This window comes from Copadichromis virginalis, linkage group LG6 (assembly GCF_057382275.1).
Source record: "Copadichromis virginalis isolate Kocher_CV1m ecotype Utaka linkage group LG6, C_Virginalis_male_GT1.1, whole genome shotgun sequence".
NCBI classification, from domain to species: domain Eukaryota; kingdom Metazoa; phylum Chordata; class Actinopteri; order Cichliformes; family Cichlidae; genus Copadichromis; species Copadichromis virginalis.
In genome coordinates, this window is record NC_140623.1 from 13256938 (window position 1) to 13278033 (window position 21096).

The window sequence follows — 21096 nt, forward strand, 5'->3', positions numbered from 1 at the left end:
AAAAAAAGTGCATGTGCACGTTTACACACCGCTCCTATTTTATATTTTTCCTTTTTCAACTATTCTTAATTTCAGCAGAATTCTCGAGAGTCCTTGAGCAAGGCACTGATGACCAGTCGCAATAAATTAGCATGTGACAGCAATAATTACCTGCCAAGATAATAAAGCCGCCCCTTTGCCACCTTGCCATTACGGATTCTCCAGGGTTTCTGCTCTAGCTAGGGGCCGCCATCAGAACACGATAGCCGCAGCAACATGGAAATTAGCTAATGCTACACAATTGGGCTACAGAGAGAACGAGAGACAGACTGAGCAATAAGCAGAGGTAAAAACAAAACTCCAGGATGGAAAGATGAGAGGAAAGTAAAAGAGTAAAAAAAAAAAAAAAAAAAAAGCTGTGTTAAGCTTAAAAAAAAGTGCTTTCTAAAAAGCTAAGGGATAATGACAAATTCAGCTTTTATTTAGCCCATTCAATAAGTGAGTGGTGATCGATTAATGTAAAACCCACCCTGTGACACTGCCCAGTCATCACTCTCTTCTTCTCTTCCACACAGACGCTGCCAGTCTCCCACACATACAAATTTAAACCACAAAGCAAAGAGTCTCTGTTGGCATAGTGCTCGTCTCGCTGCATCGCTAAGCCGATGCACAATGTGGCAAAGTGATGCGGCACCTTGCAAGGTCAAATCTAAACTTCCCGAGGCGCTTTTTTTTTTTTAAAAGAGCTCCCTGGGACAGATATCAACACTTACACAGATGCCATAGCCTGTAGGAGTTTTGCTGACAGTGTGCCCATTTTAACTTCACGCTGCTGTTTAATGATGCACACAATCTGTGGCTAAAAGCTACATGTTTCCATATCTGATCAGTTCAGGTCTGTATATAAAGAAGGATGTAAAATAACACAAACCCCCCCCCCCAAAAAAAAACGTGTTACTTGTACGCAAGGCTGGATTATCAGTGTACGTATAAATTTCAGGTCTTGTTTCAGCTTCTAATTATTGTTCTTATTTATTTAAATTTAAAATATTGTGGCATTTGACGGCATCCCCAACCTTAGATGAACTCTTCATACCTTTTTGAAGAGCAAGGAGTCATCCATGTGCTCCGCGTAGACAGACGTGAGCCGGTATTGGTTCTCAGTGGTTATATCGATCTGGTAGCCGGTCAGGACGTAGCACACTGTGCGAAACTCCTGTATTTTTCTCTGAAACACCTCTTTAAGTCTCTGGTTCCTCAGCTCTGAACTCTCCATTTGTTTACGCAAATCTGCAACACACAAATCAGTTATACAGCACAATTATTTTGATAGCATAGTTATATGCTATCAATATGTAGAGTTTCTGGAATAACTCCAGCAACTTAAATTAGCATCTCAAAGACTTGATATTATTAAATAGCAAAGCCATAAAAATAAAGATTTAGTCAATTTAAATAAACCTGGATTCTGAACGCACAGAAGAAAAAGACTACAAGTGGGAGACAAAAGCTCAAACCAGGGTGGAGAATCAGATAAAGAGACCAGTGGAGAGCCTAGCATGGAACTACTTAACATTTGAGGGCGATGACCAGGGGGTGATAACTGATTCCCAAAAGGCAATATTTAAATCATTTCCATTTTTGCTTTTCAGACCAAGAGAGGAAGATGTGCAATTAGATCTGCAAATGCTTTTCAATTTAACATCCATGAACATTCAGAGTATCAGAGTATTATCCTTCTCATGGTATAGAGCACAAATACGTTACTATTTAGCTTGAGATGGGTGGAATTAAATCATCGATGAACCATAGGCTGAAATATTAGCAATGCCTAATGTTGCATAAATATTTAATGTTACAGCAATAGTTACATTAATCATCAAAACACTGCTGCCTGTCTCCCATCAATGATATAATTTTACCATTTTAAAGTTTCCCAGTTAGTTAAAATAACTTTTTATTAAAGAGTTTATGGTGTTTATGTTTAGCAACATAAACTGGGTGTAGAGAATCATGTACTCATCTACTGTTTTTGGTACCAACTACTAAATATCGTGACACCCCTAGATACCAGCATCAAAAAGTTGTGAATGATATCAATCTCTACCCCACAGCAATCCCTCTGCTCACTCAGGGTCTACATACTACTATAAACCAGAGCACGGTGGCGTCTGAAGCAGTCAGCTGCATCTCCTAGCTGGGAGCAGAGATAATCATGAAGGGGAGAAACAGAATGGGGCTTGACTTTAATTTGTTGAAAATCAATTTGGGATAATTACTTTAATTTGGAGACTTGATTTGAGAAGTCAGAGAAATTAGTTTGTCTGAGGAAAAAATGAGTCGTTGTGGAGGTAATTATTTACAATGTGATCACCACAGAAGAGAAAGTTAAAAGGATATAGATGCAAATGTGGAGCCATGAACATTTTGTAAGTACACAAGTGGTAAAAGGAGAGCTGGGAAAGGAACAACCACAAAGAGGCAAATATTTACTTTTTATAGATATTTGTGCCGATCTTCTCAACACTGTGATGTATGCAAATCTGAGAAAATGTAAAAAGAAAAAAACGAGTGCAGGCAGGAGCACCGTAAAGACTATTAACCAAAAAAACAAAAACACATGGAGGGAGATGATGTAACCAGGCAAAGAAATGCTTACCTAACACCTCTGAAAAGCTTGGTGTTTGCTACTGATTTTTTAAAAGGTTAAAAGCATTTCTGCTGCTCAAATGTGAACCTACATTGTTCAGGGTTATACCTTACTTAACAACCAGTCCTTTTCACTTTTTTCCTCTCTCTCTACAGTCAGCATCAGTCAGTCAAAACTCTCTATTCTCTTACAACATAATGCGTCGTTTCAAGAGCAGTCAGGGAGTTTTTATTCCCATAACTTCTAACCCTGCTGCGACTGATAATTATTTCTACTCATCATTCTCCTCTTCATAGCGTATAGCTTGGCCGATTACATTTTTATCTGTCATTATTAAACAAGTGAATGACTAGAAAGTATAAACTTAAGAGTCTGGGACTGAGTCTGCCAGTGAGTGTCTACGTGCCTGTCTGTCTCCTGGGTGACTGGGCTCCTCTCAAGTGTCAGTCACCGCGGTTAAATAGTGTTTCAAGACTTCAGAAATGTGACAAAACTGTCACTTTATGACAGCCATCAAAATGCCCTGAAAATGGTTGGGAATTCTCAGGCTGCAGCAACCAATACATTTCCTTCTCCGTGCAGACAAGTGGACACACAGGAATGTGGACATGTCGTTATCTGTGCAATCGCAAAGACAAACACGTACAAGTGGGCACACAAATGTGTCAACGTACGTGTTGAGTTACTAAATCCGAGTATTAGTTAGAATACTTTTCACACAAACTTTTACAGTTTTGGTGACTTCTGTATTTCAGTCTTGATTGGTGTCTACAGGTCTGTGTACATAATGGCTCAAAAGCTGCCAGCTGCATAGGGAGCGTCTTATTTATATATTTTCTTCTCTCGTTTTCAGTCTAAAATACTGCTAAAATTTGCACTCGTATCAGAAGCAAAAACAAACAAAAACTAAACTAAACTGTAGTGTCCCAAAACATCTGCAAACGTCTTGAGCCACCCCTCACATCATTATATAAGGGAAATGGGAAATAGGGGCAGCGATTTACCGAAAAGTGCAAACATGCATAATCAATATTTAATACGACCATTTTTATTCTTACTCTTCAACACAGCCTGAACTCTCTTAGTCAAGCTTTCTTTTCATTTCTTTAAGTAGTCTTCAGGAACATTTCCCCAGGCTTCTTGAAGGACTGTTCTCTGTCAGGATGATCCCACACTGCTTCAATAATGTAGAGGTCTGGCCTCTGGGGAGGCCCATCCATGACTGATAGTGTTCCACTGTATGTTTTTCTATTCAGGATCATCATCATGGTGAAAAGTTGTCCAGTTGCCCACTTGTATAATTTGCCATATGTCAGGCTTTACTACCCATTAACTACCCTTTCTAAAGACGTGGCTTTCAGATAATGATACTTTTATGCCTGCCACTTCTTCTGGCCTCCACTTGTTTTTTGCTGAGATAAGTTTTCAGCTAATAATTTTTGAGAATCATAAAAAACTATATTTTAAAACCTCTCAAACTGTAATATTTAAAGTTTTCATAGATTTGAAATAAAATTTAAAAAAAAATCTCTGCACACATGAACCAAGAGAAAGGTTCCACAACAATTAAAATGCAACTCGTGCATACTGTCTCGATAACCACTACGACACTTATTAAATCACAATGTTTCAGTCTGACTGACTTGATAAAGGTACCTGATGGAGCTAAGTGAGACAGTGTGCGGAGGTTATATTTAAACTGTTATAGATTTTCATTAAGAAATGGGTACAAATGGGTACAGGCTGCTAATAACTGCTTCTTTGCAAAGTTATCTGACTTACCCCTCGAGTTAGGTGCCTGTTTAATGCTTTAATGATTCACAGTTAGTGTTAAGTGGCTTAAGAAACCAAAAAGAAACAAACTAAAAAAAACATTCATCTGAAATTGTACGAGGACTGGACTGAAAACGAATGAAAAAGCATCCAAAGTCCAAAGAAAAACTTTGAAAGACCTATAAAGACCTAGAACTACTGCTCAAGACAACTTATAAAAAAGATGATGATTATTTATTATTATTATCATCATCATTAAAGTTCATTTCCCAGCTGTATTTAATGAAATAGTAATTTGTAACAGCAAGAGTAAAAAGTTAAAGCCCTGATTTTTTTCTAATTCTAAACTTACTTTTAAATTTTGTCATCACAATTGTCCAGTATTAATGTGTGAAAAATGCAAAAATGTGGAAACTCATCATCAACACCCAGGGCAGAACTAATAACCGCTGGTGTATAAAACTGGACAGTAAATTTTACTAATTAAATGTAATTAAAAATGGAAAACATTTTCTACCTGCTGCTAATTGCTACATGAAGTATTGTTCCTGTAATGTTGCTTAGGTAATTTCTTAACTGAACACACAAAGCCTATAGCCAAGTTAAACTACTACTGACAGCAGGGTAACACTACATGGGGTAAAATGTCATTAAATAATTTTATAGACATTAAAACGTTTCTGTTGATCTCTGATAAGTTTGTAGACTTTCTATTGCACTGACCCAGGTCTTGCAATAAGGACAGATATCACACACTAGGTCTGCTTTATCTATACAGAGTTTAAACTGAACTTACTTGTTACAAACTCAATTTTCATATCATAAGAAATTAAAAGCCAGAGAAGCGAACATGCCAGGAACAGGAGAAGATGACAGAAAAGACAAGAATGAAAGATGAGAAAAAAATAAGAAGGCTGGGAGTTGGAAAAAAGAAGTGCCAAGAAAATTGAGACCGTGAGCGAGCAGCAGACAGACAGAGCGAGCACAGAGCGCTGTGCACAAATTGGCCAACAGACTTTTACCAGTGAACTATCCTGAGCTCCAAATGCATATTTAACCCTGTCATAACTGCACGTCCTCCCTCTAACAGTCTGTCATATAGACACTTAAGAGGACAGAGACTTTCTGAGCCAAAATATCAATGAAGCAGTTCCCAAGAGCAACATGTTCCTTTAGAAAGCAACTGTTGGGTATGGCTTTTCTCTTTTTTTGCCATTTCATATTTTTTGGATCAGTCTACATGTAAAGAGGACCTTTAACAACCTTTAAAATCTGCACTTTATGTTGTCTAAATATCCACTTCCCCTCTAATGTTAACTATAACATTATATAACAATATAATTAAAAAGAGAAAATCTAGTCATCGGATCAGAAAAGCTTCATCCATGGATCAAACCCTCCCTTGGCCCCTTATCCATTCATCTAACATCAGCTATCCGAAACCTGGATCTGCAATTTCACCTTAAAATATATAAACGAGGTCACCCAGTCCTCCTCCTACCACCTAAGGAATATTGTGAGGATATGAATAATACTGACTTCTAGTGACACCCATACTATCAGTCATGCTCTTATTTCCTCTCAGATTACTGTAATTGTCTTTTAACAGCCATCAATCATATTATTCCACTCTTAATGATGGTATACTGGCTGCCTTTGACTTCTAGACATTACCTATTACTTTTTAAGCCCTGTTTGCTGTTGAATGACATTATAGCTCACTCTTATTCTGATGTCACACTTCTGTGTCATCTTACCCAACACTTCCTTTGAAGGAGCCAAACTAAGGCTGAAGCTGGGGTTGTGCGTGTCATCCTGGGAATGCCCCACAGCACCTCCACTCTGCAAAGAGCGTACAAGATCCCTGAGCCGTGTCACTTCTTGTCGGAGAGCCTCCACTTCCTGCTGGCGCTCTTGTTTGGCAATGGCGGTGGGGTTCACTTTGAGGTGGAGAACACGGGTTTTGACTGGATCGTAGTCTCCCTGAGACACAGAGACATAGATTAAACAGCCATCAGTTATAGAGCAGAACATTTTTTATGCACCATCTCATCTTAGCATCCAGGGCGCCTCACATTCCTCACTCACAGCAGTGATCATCACGCTTCAGTTCACCTCGCTGTTGCCAACTCAACAACTCTGTCAGATTTAGTGACTTTTCATATTCTTTTACAGAGCGCTTTTCCCCCTGAAAAATAAGAATGCCTTGTGACAAATGCAGCAGTGTAATGACCAAAGAGTGGAAAGTTGCATTCCCCTGCCTGAGTCTCTTCTCTGCTCGATGAGTGCCCTAGATGAGCAGGCAGCAGCACCCATGAAAAATCTGATTCCTTAAAAATGACTGCCTTTAAGGAACCCGGTGTCCTTCCAGTCATGATCAGCTTTGTAGCTTTGATAAACGAAAACTGGCAGCAATAGCTCTATTAATGCCAAAGAGTTACCACACCAAATATTGACTTAATTTAGCTGAGCCACAATATCAATGATTTCTTTGTGATAACAAAAATATTGACAGCAACAAGTAAATAACAATAAGAAATTAAAATAAACGGAGAGAATACAAAATATACATTGTGAGAATACAGAATACATTGTGTGCTGTCGGTCCTGCGTGCTGCACAACAACATTCAATATTTAGTATTTACTGCTGTTTACACTTATCTAGATTAATGCGACGGTGTTGTGTTTAGTATGTTGCTCTGGTTTTTTGCTTGTTTTCTCTTCTCTTTCTCTCAACAGGTGATCCAGGAGATTTTTTTTCTCTCTTCTCTCTCTTTTTAAGAGCCCTTCCTCACTGTCCCTCTTCCCTTCTGATTTTCTTTTCCTTCATCTTTCTTTCTCCCTTTTCTATCCGTCAGTCATGTCTATCCCGCCTGTAACAACTGAAGATAAAATAAAATAAATAATAACAACAAAGGTCGATCAAATGGACCAATACGGCAAGGCCGTGATGATCCATTTGGCAAAGTAAATCCGTTGGGTATCCTTGTTGGTCTTCAAACAACAATTCCGACGGCTAAAGAACCAAATGGGACAGGCAAAAAAAAAAAAAAGAGAGAGAGAATACAAAATATAACCAGGCCAAACAAAAGAGAAGACGAAAAGTCCGAAATATTTAATGTACAATAATGATCCTACCGTACTTTTAAATACTGATCATTTGAAAACTACATTAATTAAAAGACTTGTACTCTGCTCTCATCTTGGGATGTCAGATCAGGTCATTACAGTTTTACACTCATTGTAATTATAACGTTCCACACGTTCTAACACGCGGAAACACCCCAAAACACGTTCCTTTGGTGTGAGACCAACATATGCAAGAAAAACCCTGCAAACCTTTTATAACCAATTTCAGTTTGCTATACATGGAGAGAAATGGTTACAACTGATCTCACATTACAGATTGGGAGAGGAGGTTAGCATAAAAAAATACTCGACAGTGTGATCGAAAGCTCTTGACGTTCACGTGAGCTTTCCCTATGAGGAAATAATGTTTTCAGTTATATCAAACAGACACATTAACGAGAAAGTATTCTTTCCCAGTGTTTTCTTCTCACTCTGCAAGGTCTGGCTAAATAAAAGTCGCTTAATGCCAATATAAGGAGAGACACACTCAAACAGGAACGCTCACAACATGTACACACCCCTATCTGAGCTCTTGATTACAGGCTAAATTAGATTCTATATGCCTCCAAGCGACGGTTGCCAAATAAACTACAGAGTAAAAGACAGAAAAGAAGAAAGAGTATATGAGGAAGAGAAACGGTGAAGGACAAATAAAAGAACATGGTAAAAAACAAACGGTGTCCGGGTACCACTGCCTTCAGCGTCGAGAAAGACCAGAGTGGATGAAGCGTACAGAAAAGCTCATAAATAACTCTTTCATGTACTTTATAAGAAACGATTACATTTCTCGAACTGAGTAACAGTAGATGTGTGTACTTAACATCAAGTATTTTTCCACAGCACACACACAGTCACAGCCAAACAAATTGCCCTTTCATTTTCTTCAACTTCAGTCTTTTGAAGTTCTACATCTGTTTACAGAGAGTTTATTTAAAGCTGCATCTGTATGTGCTTTATGATAACCAGAGAGAGAAAATGGAAGGAAGAGACAGATATGTAGATTAGAGTTCGAAAAACGCAGTCAAAAGCTACATGCTGTCAAAAAGCAAAAAAAATAAATTAAAAATCTTCGTCTTTAAAAATTTAGGTCAAGCTAAATTAAATTAGAAAGATTTTGCTGTGGATTCATATTTCACTTTCAGGATGTCTGGACTGAGCTGAAGGGCAACGTTTTAATTTACTGCTCAACAGAATAAAAACAAACTAAACTAAACAAAAAACAAAAGCAAAGTTACTTCTCTTTGCCTTTCAAGCACATTGCTTTCAAAGCAAGCCAAATGGCATAATTATTTTTAATTGGGTTGACTCTCCTCCTATATTGAACTGAAAGTAAAAAAAAAAAATGGAAGTCTTTAAAAAGGCATCCATTTGCTTGTCTGAATCTATTTGCCATTTTCACATTTCATAACAAAAGTAATACAGTGAATAAGTGTGATCCACTGATCAAAAAAAAACCACACACACAAAGGACAATCATCTCCAAAATGAGCAAATGTAATATTACACTTTATTCTGCATCCATGTCTGCATTCAGTAGGAAAAAAGGTGCACCACTTCATTAAAAATTATAAACACGTTTATTGCTGCAAAAACAGAAAACAGCCAAATTGTCTGAGTTTTCAAAGCGAGCTTCTTAATATTACAGTTCTTCAGATTTTGTAAGTTGGTGTGTGTGTGTGTGTGTGTGTGTAGACGTATTTACATGCATATTATAGAGCCTGTTCTTCCACACATAATTTACAGTGCAGCAAGGTGGAATGCCATTCTAAGTGCTCGAGGCTACATATCTCTTATTCATAGAACAACAATAACAACACATCTAATACCAGAGTGTAGTCTGTTAAAAAAAATAAAAAATAAAAAAAAGAGCAAAAGGCAGGGAGAGAGGGAGCATCGGAGCAAGATCAAATGTATGAGGAAGAAAGAATGAATAAGAGAACAAGACAAGAATACGAGTTTTGGGGGGAGGTTGAAGTCCAAAGAACAGTCTCTGTTCTTTAACAGATGCAGAACAAATTGCGCTGAAACATCCACTTATATACTCAACACAGCACCAACCACAGGGGACACATGAGTCACTGATGGAACAGGTGACACATTAATGATGAGTGTGCATGAATTTGAGAGTGGAGGGTACTATCAACCTTAAACCACACGAACCGATAAAGTGAGGTTGAATGGAAAGACAGCAGAGATGCTGGCGAGACGGGCTTCTTCCACTGAGTGACAGAAAACAGATTGAAGCTGCTGTCTAGATATTGGCAGGCTAAAGGCTCAGTCCTTTAAAAAAAAAAAAATCTGTCCAGAAGATCAGATGCATTTTAAGGACCAGATCAAATTGAACTGTGATGTACACTCACCCCATCTGCCAAGAGTGGAACAAGACTTTATTTGAAATAATTTTAACATTTTTTGAACAAAAAGGGAACAGTTTTCACTTATCCATTTCTATTCTTTTTACTTTTATTTTAGTGTGATTTTAGTGAGAGGAAAATATTAATACTCATTACCCACCATTCACACCTAGAAGCTGCCTGGTACCATTCACTCTCACATCTGCTTGCCAATGGACAAGCACCAGTACACACGACTACTACCCACCCAGGATAGTTTGGAGATTTGACACAAGAATTGGTAACTTGTGTGTCCCATGTTTGCCTCTTTAATTCTTCAGTGACCACTGTTGGGACAATCCCTATTAAAAGATGCAAGTCACTTTGTCTGATAGCTGACATCTCAAAACTCCATCCATCCCTCCCTCCCTGCCTCCTGGGGGCAGGAGTCTAAGCAGAGATCTCTAACCACTTCCAAGAAGCTCTCAAGAGATCTCTTTAGTGTGTGTGTGCCCAGTGGGAGATGCCCTGAACAACTCCAGGTCATATGCCAAAACTACCTCAACCAGCCTCTTTCACGGTGCGAGTAATGACTCAACTCAGACACGTCAGCATTCTCATTTTTCCAGTCACTACCAAGAGCTTTTGACCACACATGAGGGTAGGAAAGTAGACTGAACGGTCAACTGTGATATTATTCTGTTATTATATGTTACCTTATATATGTAATCAAAGTAGTTGAATTAGAATACTGCTGTAGATCATATTATACCCTTTAAAATAGAGTGTGTGATCTGTATGTAGTTTAGTTCTCATTATACTTTTGAGTTAACAGAACATATTCACATATTAGTTCATTAGATAAATGTGCATCACTCTGTACCCTTGATCTGCTGGGAATGTGTTACACTGTTTTCTTGACATGCTTAATTGTTGAATCATGAAAAGAAGGTTGTAAGCAGGAGACTCTGTGTCTAAAGACAGGGGAGATAGACAGACCACATTCCACACCCCCACCTTACAGAAAGCAGAGAAACAACTGCCGAGGTCATAACTTAGGCGCTGTAACAGAGAAAAAATGTGATGTTTTGGCTTTTACGACTAGCTGGGGGCCACTAGAGACTATAAAAAGCTGAGCAACCCGTCACCATTTTGAGACATGTGCCTGACCCTCTGGTAGCATCTCTCCCGTCCGGACGTTGTAATGCTCTGACTGTTGAATTGTATGGAAATAAATGATTGTTGATTGAGCATTGATACACCGAGTATTGTCCTTCCTTCAGCCCAAAGATTCAAAGAACTGCGTGTTTTCAACACAACCAACAGCTTACCGGCCCATGTGGCTCATTCAGTCACATGGGCCACCACAAACTGAATTTCATTAACACGGCACTGACCTATGCCTAACATGTGGACAGCTTTGGTTTTAAGTAAAACAAAGTGCACAAGCACGTAACTTGAGAATAAACAAAAGAGACTTGCTGCTTCTATGGAACAACTGTGTGATGTCAACTGGCAAACAAACACAGCAAGCAGAAACCCTAGTGTGGCCTCCTGTGACACAGGCAGGCTATGAGAAACTCAGAGCAGTTGCTGAATAGGTACTATATCCCTGTCTCAAAGGCAATGAGGGAACTAGGGCTGTATCTTTGTGGAGGTTCCACTCCAATGGTTATTCCTGAATGGGTGAAATTTGTGGATGATGAGCTATCTGCAGCACAGATGTCCTGATAGTGACTTGAAATTGGCTCCCTGTTGTTAAGCAGACATGAAGTGGAGCCTGAAAGCTCAAGACAGAGTTAGGAGAAGTAAAGTCACAGTCTCCGCTAACAATGTTTTGACTGGTAATGGGCTTACCAGCGTAAGGCTTGGACAATCTGGTATTCTTTGATAAAATCCTATCTAAGTTACGGTTAGACACATGAAAAGAACAAACAGCAGATTCTACGTCGTTCTGAAGAGCCAGGAAGCTGCAGATCAAGGGCTCCAAGAACCACAGGTGTCCATGAGGTAACCACCGACAGTGTAGAATATGAAAGTAAATACTGTGACATCACCCATTGTTTTTTAAAGTCCTGTTCTGAAGCCCCAAGATGAGCGTTTACACCGCCCCATCTTGGTTGCAAAATAGCACAGGTTTAAGGCATGTCCTCTCTCCCCATCAGGGCCCTACATCCATATTTTATACTGATTCAGATTCCTTGGTTTCTGTGTCATAATACATTAAGTGTGTATCATTGAGAGCACCTTCACATCTATATCTTCAGCTGGATTTGAGCAGGTCTAAAAAAAACCCACCAGGTCTGTGCACAGGCCCACAGCAGTTTTCTATGTAATATTAATATAGGAATGACTGTCAGGCAATGCCATAGGGACCCAGGCCTTAGGGATTCATGGATGAGCAAGAGGAGATGAGGGCCTTGCCTACAAAGCATGAAGGTCTGCAGAGCAGTACCATGTCACATGGAAGACCAAGTTTTACGGGCTCCTCCTTAGTATCAAACCTCCCACATGTAGACAGATCAGTAGAAATGATGCTGTCAGGAATAACTAGAATGCACAATGTCATCTTCTCTTCTGCCACATGTATAAACCAAGTCTTTGCATGGCCACTCTTGTGTCTTGCAGCTCTTATTTATTTTGTTACTTAAAAAACTGAACATTGATGGCTTTTCTTGAATTTCTTGATCAAATCTGTTTAAGTTATTTATAACAGGAAATGGCTATAATTCATTTATGTAGCACTTTTCTCATCTTAGTGACCACTCAAAGCACTTTAGACTATAAGAACACACTTAAAAGACTGTTAGAATGTATGGTTATCCTAAATACTATTTATATCACATCAATGTCCAGTAAAGAATCACAATCTCAACAATGTCTTTGGACTATGGGAAGAAGCTGAAGTAGTTGGATGAAACCCATCTGGGCTTAGGGAAAACAGGGAAATGCAACAGAGAACAGATCCAAGCTGAGGTTTGAACCCAGAAACAACTTTTTATGAGATGAAAGTGTAGGCAAGACTGATGTTATATGTGGGAATAATCTGGTGCCAGAACCTTTTTTTAGCACCAGGTTATTGGTGCTTATATCATCAATGTGACCTTTAGTAGGGTTTGTAACAGCAAAGCTTAAACTGTTTTAGTAAATTCATGAAGAATATCAAGAAAATTAGTTGTGAAAGTCTTATAAATGGGCCAAAGGCATTTCTAAATAGATTTCCTGTCCATCTGTCAAAACATCACTGTAAGACCCTATATTCAGTTTAAATTAATAAATAAAAAGGCATTGTTAATGAAGCACCTCAATAAACCAACCCCGCCCCCACACACACACACACCAAAAAACAAACAAACAAAAAAAAAAAAAATCAAAACAACGAAATACAACTAAACATGTTTCTGTGGCTGTGTATTGCACAACTACACTCGCAGATGTAAGCATATGCACAACACAGAGACTATGTTGATGCAACCTCATGCAATAGCAACAATTATTTCTGTTTAGACACTAGCATGAGAGCAAAGCATAAAGTACAACCCTTCAAATCTACCATTACGACTGCCATGATCTGTGATGTATCAATTAAAGAAAAGAAAAGAAAAAAAACAAAAAGAGAGAGATGAACACATATTAGCGGACAAACAAGTGAGGGAAACTAAGGAACAGATTCATATTACAGACCACAGATCTTTTTGTTGTTGTCATTAACTAAATTAAAATTACATGGTAATAAACATCATTTTTCCCCATTAAGAATAAAGACCTGAAACCACAAAAGGGCCAACTCGACATGAGACAGAACACACAGGGTGAAACAGTCCTTCATGGATTCTCAGAGCTTCTCTGGAAAAACAATGTTAAAAATAAAACTGAACTGAACGCTGAAGGTTCTTGGAGATGGTTTTGTTAGAACATTTCAGAGCTACTACTGTTACTAAAATAAGGCTTAAGAAAGTCAATGAAATAACAACCAGCACATTCTTTTTAAATCTATACTGAAATATAAAATAGCAAACAAGTTTATGTTTTGCCCCTCTCCATTTCCAAATCAGATGGTCATCTAAAAATCATACAGCTTCTACAGTCACTGTTATGAACGATCCAGCATGTTTGGGGGAAAAACTGGTGCACATAACGTAATCAGTTTATATTTTTGCAGTCATTAATAATGAATGCAGTTCAAAAATAAAGAGATGAAAGCATAGCAGTTCTTATTCTCCCAGTGTGTTCTCTTAAAGGTGGCTCTTTTATCAGTGAGAGAAATCATTAGTTAGCAAGACCAGCAACCACAGAAGGCTGACGTCAGCCAAATTACACAAGAACTGACCTGAATGCAGAAAAGTACTGTCAGGTTTTAATAAAGCAAATTAATTGCAAATTAATCACTGCACCCATTTCCCATTTTTCCAAGCAAAATATGAAAAGAATTAAGGGTACCTGAAAACCGTCACACAGCACTATACTTAAGCAACCTCCGCCAAAGCACAATACTTGCAAAATATGCACAAAAACAAACAAAAAAACAAACTGCTTTTGCTAAAAGGTATAAACAACACATTTTACTTAAGTCAAAATGCATGTCAAGTACAACCAGGCTGTGATTGCACACCAGGAAGAGATATTAACACCTGGGGATGTGTTATCCAAATGTAAACAAATGACTCAACTAACCATCGCTGAAGCATTTGCTAGTTGCACTCCATATGACAGAAACAGCAAACAGTGGGTGGAGGTTACTAATGCATTTTACTTTGTTTAGTCAATGATATGATGACAGTCCAAACTGTGGAAAAGAAGGGCTTTAAACAACTAATTAAAAAGCTCATCCCAAAATGCAACATCCCAGCTAGCAATTATTTTCTAATTTAAAGTTAATTCTGTAACAATATGGTGCAGCTCCCAAAAAGTTACAAGGTTAAGCCGTGTTATGCAGTTCTGTTACACTTTTACTTCGTTTTCAGAGAAAACATTACCTTGGCTACTTCTGTGCCTACATTTGACTGATGCTGTGTCACTGGATACAATACTGTGTCACTGCTATTGTACAATAATGCTGCTGCTCCTGGCACCTCGTGACAATAGATTCACACTTTGAAGTATGTAGTCTGTCATCAGTGACAGCAGCTCATTGGAAAAGGAGGATGGAAAATACCCTTCATTTTGTTTGCACTAATAAATGCTGCTGCCTGCAAGCTGCAATCACTGATAAAATGTTGCTCGGGACTTTTAGCTATATTGTCATAGATGTCATTATTGCAAATATTCTTGAAATATTATGGTTTAATTCAGAGGCTATAACATCCACCCTCATTGCCTAGTATGTATGTGTCCCTACAGAACACAAGGTGCTCGAGTTTGTTGAAAATGTGCCGAAAAATAAATAAATAAATACAATATGATATCAGCAATTTTTCCTTTTTTCAGGCACACAAAACAAACAGATTTCCATAACATTTGTTCTCTGTTGTTTAAACAATTATGTAAGTTCTGCCTGACTCTGCTCTCTGCCACCAAAGATGCTGCAGAGTGCCCTCTGGTGGACAAACTATGCAGCATCAAGTCTGTGTAGCTTCTCAGTCATCCAGGTCATGGTAATCTTAGTAGGGGGAAGGAAAAAAAAATATCGACTGGACTTCTTTAAGTTTCTATGCAACATCAACACTCCCGACATTCGCTGAAAAGTGTTTCTCCTATCTCGTTAACTGTTTGAATTTTCATTTATCGACCATTATAAATACCAGCATCAGCAAATGGCGAATCTTGGCCGTTATACTGAAAAAGTTATTAAAACCTAAATGATATGGAATGTACTACAGTCCTTGCAAAAACTGGATTTTGAGGGCCAATTACAGCTGTGCCATTGGGTGATGATCCTGCAAATTGATGCTAACAAGTAAACAACAAGTAACTGATCAATCAAACGTTTTTTAGCTTGTGCTCTCATAAATGCATGAAATCAATGTTTTTATTATAAAAATCTGTCCCACTTTAGATTGCTGTTGAGCATTTAACCAGCACTTGTGCAAGTACATGCACACCCTTCTGTACTTTTCTTTAAGTCCATCAATCAGCATGTCTAAAGAGAGAAAACAGAAGTGTTTTTAAGTGTTACACTTTAACTTTAGGTTTAATGAAAATGGGCTGGATGTATGTGTCATTTAAAGTCTCTGCTGTGTCCAGAGAGGACAGAATTTGATTCTATTTGCCTTTGTAATAGGCATCTATCGATATCAGCATTGATACTGACCAATATTTATCAACTCTCATCGATGCTTCTGAATTTTGGTGTAATATAAAGCTTTAACTGGATGCAACACTCCATCACAATCCCTGATGTTTGAATGCAAGTCTTTCAGTTTGTGCAAGTCCTCTGTCGCTAGGGCCTCTTGTCTGATCTGTGTGCAGCTTGGAGTGTTTGCCTAGCAACACTGACTTCACAGTCAAAAACACCCTCTAGTCTGAGCCCAACTGCCAACCACACAACACTGTGTCAAACACTTCCACCTGATTTTCTTTCCCATTTATTTAACTCTAGAAGAACATTTTTTTTGTTTTTTTTCTTCTCCAGTTTACATCATGTTTCTAAATTGAATAAGTAACTATGTTAAATGACTCTGATCTCAATCCTGACTGAAATAACCCAGTATCATTTAATCTTGATTATCAAAATAAAGAAAAAAAATACATGTTTTAAAAAAATAAGTACATAAATATGGTAGAGAGACCCTACAATAATACACAGAAAACCCCAACATTCAAACAACCTCCTATGAGCAAGCACTTGGTGACAGTGAGAAGGATGGTGACTATAATAACTCCGTCGATAGCACTTCTAAAATCAGAATCTCTTTGTATGGCGTTTTTAGAAGGATTATATCTGCTCATACACTGTCATGTGATTCCTAGTTTAAAAAGTTGTTGCTTAGTTTTTAACTAACTGTAAGATAAAAAATTACATTCATTCACTTCTACTGATCTACTCAGAGTTAATTTTAGGTGTTCAATGATCACTATGCTGGTTTCAAGATTTTAAAGGTACAACCACTAGTTTTATAGCTAAATTGCTCAAAAGCAATCTCACTGCACTGGTCATCCAAGCGATCGACACCTGTGTATTTCAGTACGATTTAAATATAAAGGCACTAATAATGGGACTGGCTACGAAAATCTTATATGGAAGTTGATATAATACTAATAAAAAAATGCAATGTCAGTTTATTTGAGCAATCAATTCTGTTAACTCATCCTTATTCAGCTATTCACTTCTTCTTTCAAATAGTTCTCCATTCAGTCACTCATCTCCTCAGTCAGTCTGATGTAGAGGTCTCTTGGTGTGCATTAGACCATGAAAGAGTCATAAAAATTAGCTCCTAAGAACTGACCTGATCCATTGACTGTGTAACCTTGAAACACACACACACACGCGCGCACACACACACACACACACACGTCAATTGCCTTAAAGGTGGTGGTCATGCTTGAAAAAACATGGATTTCATTCAACCCACTGCTAAATGGAACCAACACGCTTGCCCACACACGTTTCATTAAAGTGCCCTGTTGGCTTAGTTTGGCACAGTATGAGTCAGGGGAGTTAGAGAAGCTGACTGAGATGAAACGCACACACGCACGCACACACACCATTTTAAAAGAAAAAAACAGGAAAAGACTTAAATAACTTTGGAAGATGAAAGCAGCTGGATTAGATGCACACAGTCAAATGTGTGTGTCTGTGTTTATGTTTCACAAATGTTGTCTACCAATTAAATTTTAGCCAGTGTCATTCGCAGCTAACACTAGGGAGGTCCACGAAATGCTCTGTGTATTGTAATCCTTTCCACCAACAAAGGAAGGATTTCAAATCAGCCACAGGTTGTGCGATTTTTCCATTGGATGCTGCTCAAGTCACACCTGGGTCCAATTATGTTTGAAAAACTGTCAGATATGTGAAACGTTTGTGTGAATCAATCTGTAGTGTCATGCGGGCTCGTCTGCTGCCCTTGGGGTTATTAAATTGGTTCCTTTGTGCCAGACGAGTAAATCCATCACAGAAAACAGTTGGAGGGAACTTAAAGCGCCTACCTGTAGGTTGTGCCTCTCCAGTCTCATCTCCAGAATGTTATTCTGCTCCTCCAAACGTTGCCGCTCTCTCTCTAAATCTTCAATTTTCTGTCTGAGAAAAAAGATGCATGCACATACACTGTTTAATAACGCCTAACATGCAAAGATGTGACCATGTATGTCACAGAGTGAACAGGTTAATCTTAGGCGTATAGCTCTGCTCAGGCATGCATGTGAGGCATTAGTGATTTAATCCTTTATATGTATAGTCATGAATTTTTCATTGCAACAAGTTGAGGTCAACCCACCTGAGAATGGTGACCTCTTCTTTGGTCAGTAAAGAGTTGCTGTCAGTAGCAGAGGCCTGCTGCTTCTTTAAAGACTCCAGCTCCAGCTCCGCCTGGGACACAAAGAAAATGATCCTGGTGTACTATCATCAGACCACCTTTGGCCGTGTGCCTGGCAGAAACCTTCTGCCTGCAGATAAATCCTGAAGACTGTATTATAGTGGGCTGCTATCTTTTTGACACAGACATCAAGACAAACAGATATATCCTTTACACACCATTAGCCCACTAACTTATTTTCTGTTTCACAACGTCCTGATCTTTTTACCTCTTACTCGTTTCTATTCCATCTGTCTCATAGTTGTTTTTTTCCCCTCTGATCTTGCTCTCGTCTGTAAAATTATCCCTCATTTCCATTTGCACACCAATTTTCCTCCTTCTCTGACAGCATCTGCCCATCTCTCGGTGCATCCCCACTCCCAGTCTTCCCAAGACAGATAAGTAATTACTGCTATACCAGACAGGTAGATTTCACGCGTCAATACTCATTGCTATGGCTATGTTGATGTCACCTCGGCAACAAGGAGCCAAGAAAAGAAGGAAGATCATAGAATGAGTAAAGAGGGTGCGTTTCAAGGTTTCAGGTCACACCTGCCAACTCGCTACGTTATCCGGGACTATATTTAAAAGCAGAATACTTCTGTCTGTAAGAGTTTTCTGTCATTTCTAAAATCTTCAATTGAGAAAAATGTACATGCCAAGATTGACAGATAAACCTGTTAAATGTACTGACACACTCAGGACTGAAAAAAGAACATGTGCTAAAGTTTACATCTGTTTTCATTTTTTTACACTGTCATTAAAAGATTACTATGTATAGATAGATGCATAGATTCTTTTGCATCCATATTTCATTTTATTCTTATATTTAGCTGGTTGGGTGGTTATATTCATCAATTTTCTACCACTTACATGAATCTGGGCTGTTTGAACCAGAGTCTAAACAAAGATAACAGGATTTCTCTCTCTCCCCAGCCATCTCCTCCAGCTCTTCCAGGGGCACAGTGAGGCAAGCCAGACATAAGACAGTATCTCTCCAGTGTGCCCCTGGGTGTCCTCCTGGTAGGACATGCCTGAAACACCTCAACTAAGAAGTATCCAGGAGGAGTCTTAGTCAGGATGTATAGACAGACTATTGTGAGCCTCTACTGAATGACTGAGCCCCTGACCTCACCTTTAAGTGGGATCCCAGAAAACTTTTGGATGAAGCTCATTTCCACTTGTACAGTGGCTTGCAAAAGTATTCGACCCCCTTGAACTTTTCACACACCCCACTTTGCAGTTATTTATTTGTAAAAAATGTTTGGAATCATGTATGATTTTCGTTCCACTTCTCACGTGTGCACCACTTTGTATTGTTCTTTCACGTGGAATTCCAATAAAATTGATTCATGTTTGTGGCTGTAATGTGACAAATTGTGGAAAAGTTCAAGGGGGCCGAATACTTTTGCAAGCCACTGTATCTGAGATTTTATTCTTTCAGTCACTGCCCAAATCTTGGGGTATTCAGTGACGGCAGAAAGGTAAATCAACCAGTAAATCGATGGCTACACACTGACACTCAGCTGTCTCTTCACTGCAACGGACTGGAACAGAGTCACAAAGTCCTTTAATTAATTAAATGGAGTTATATATGCATGTTGTCTAGGTAACTTCAACAGATTGTACATAAAGATGCATGATTCCCACCTCCTGCTACTGAAGTCTGCCTTCCCTCTTGTTCTAATTATATCAATTATTAACCTGGAGCCTCCAGGACAGTGGGCACATGATACTGGTGGCCACCCAAAGGTGCACACACATGCTACTTTCCTTTAATTTCACATAGTGTACATGGCACAATCATAGATGCTGGTTATGCTCTTATCTTTTTGTAACTGCTATATGTGAAATTAGCTAGCTACATCTCAAACGCTTTTTGCAAAAATAGACTGATTGTGCTCTTGGATCCATGTCTCCAAACTGGTTGATACTGCTTATACTTTGGCTGCTAATTACTTGACTGGTGAAAAATGCCTGTGCCTTTTATAGAAACGGCATGTTGCAACAACAACAACAAAAAAAAAAAAAAAACGGGATTGCAGGTTCACTTACTGTTTGTAGCTGCAGTTTTAGTGTCCCTGTCTCCTCCTGCGCTTTGGTCAGCTGAGCCTGAATTAACAGGACAAAAGAAATGTAATGCAGAAGCAAAAAGAAAAATGACCCTAGCCTACTGATATGCAGTAATAGCCCTCCAAAAAACAAAGGAAAGAAGCCAGTTAGTACTTCAAAATAACATCCCTGTTGAGAAATGAGCTGCTATCAACCAAAATATTAGGTCTTTCATGGGTTATTATTTTGTATTGTAGTGTCCTAAGGCAGTGTGTTGTGGAGGCTTTTGTGTTTGTTCCATTTTCTTACAGATCAAGCTGCATTTTAGCTTTTGTAGCTTGCCATCACCAGTGTGTGAATGTGTGTGTGAATGGGTGGATGACTGGATATGTAAAGCGCTTTGGGGTCCTTAGGGACTAGTAAAGCGCTATATAAATCCAGGCCATTTACCATTTTATTAACCTTCATGTTAGATTAGCCAAGCTGTGACACTACGAGTGCAGGGGGTGCTAGGTTAGTGCTGATTCCCGTTTCAGCACAGCAACTGCCAAATTCACAGTGATTGTTGGCTGATTATTAAAATAAAAGATTTGTAGAGAAATTCAAGGTATTTCGCCCATCTCTTTCAAAAGTGAGTCACAGTGTAAACAGCATAATGCAGTAACTTTAAAAGGGCAAAACTGGAGAGAATCAAACTGGGGTTCTGCACTTAAACATGGCAATTCTGTC

At 38.7% G+C, this 21096-nt stretch overlaps 1 protein-coding gene across 1 annotated transcript in view; it reads right to left on the reverse strand.

The window, feature by feature from the left end:
* mad1l1 (mitotic arrest deficient 1 like 1) overlaps window positions 1–21096 on the reverse strand; it is a 65226-nt gene that overhangs the window by 21464 nt on the left and 22666 nt on the right. Inside the window, exons 13-17 of the mRNA XM_085458743.1 lie at window positions 20371–20427; window positions 18238–18329; window positions 17951–18041; window positions 6160–6385; window positions 1076–1269 (exon numbers count right to left, since the gene is read on the reverse strand). Of these exons, the coding sequence (XP_085314869.1) occupies window positions 1076–1269; window positions 6160–6385; window positions 17951–18041; window positions 18238–18329; window positions 20371–20427 (660 nt within the window). The remainder of the gene's footprint in view (window positions 1–1075; window positions 1270–6159; window positions 6386–17950; window positions 18042–18237; window positions 18330–20370; window positions 20428–21096) is intronic.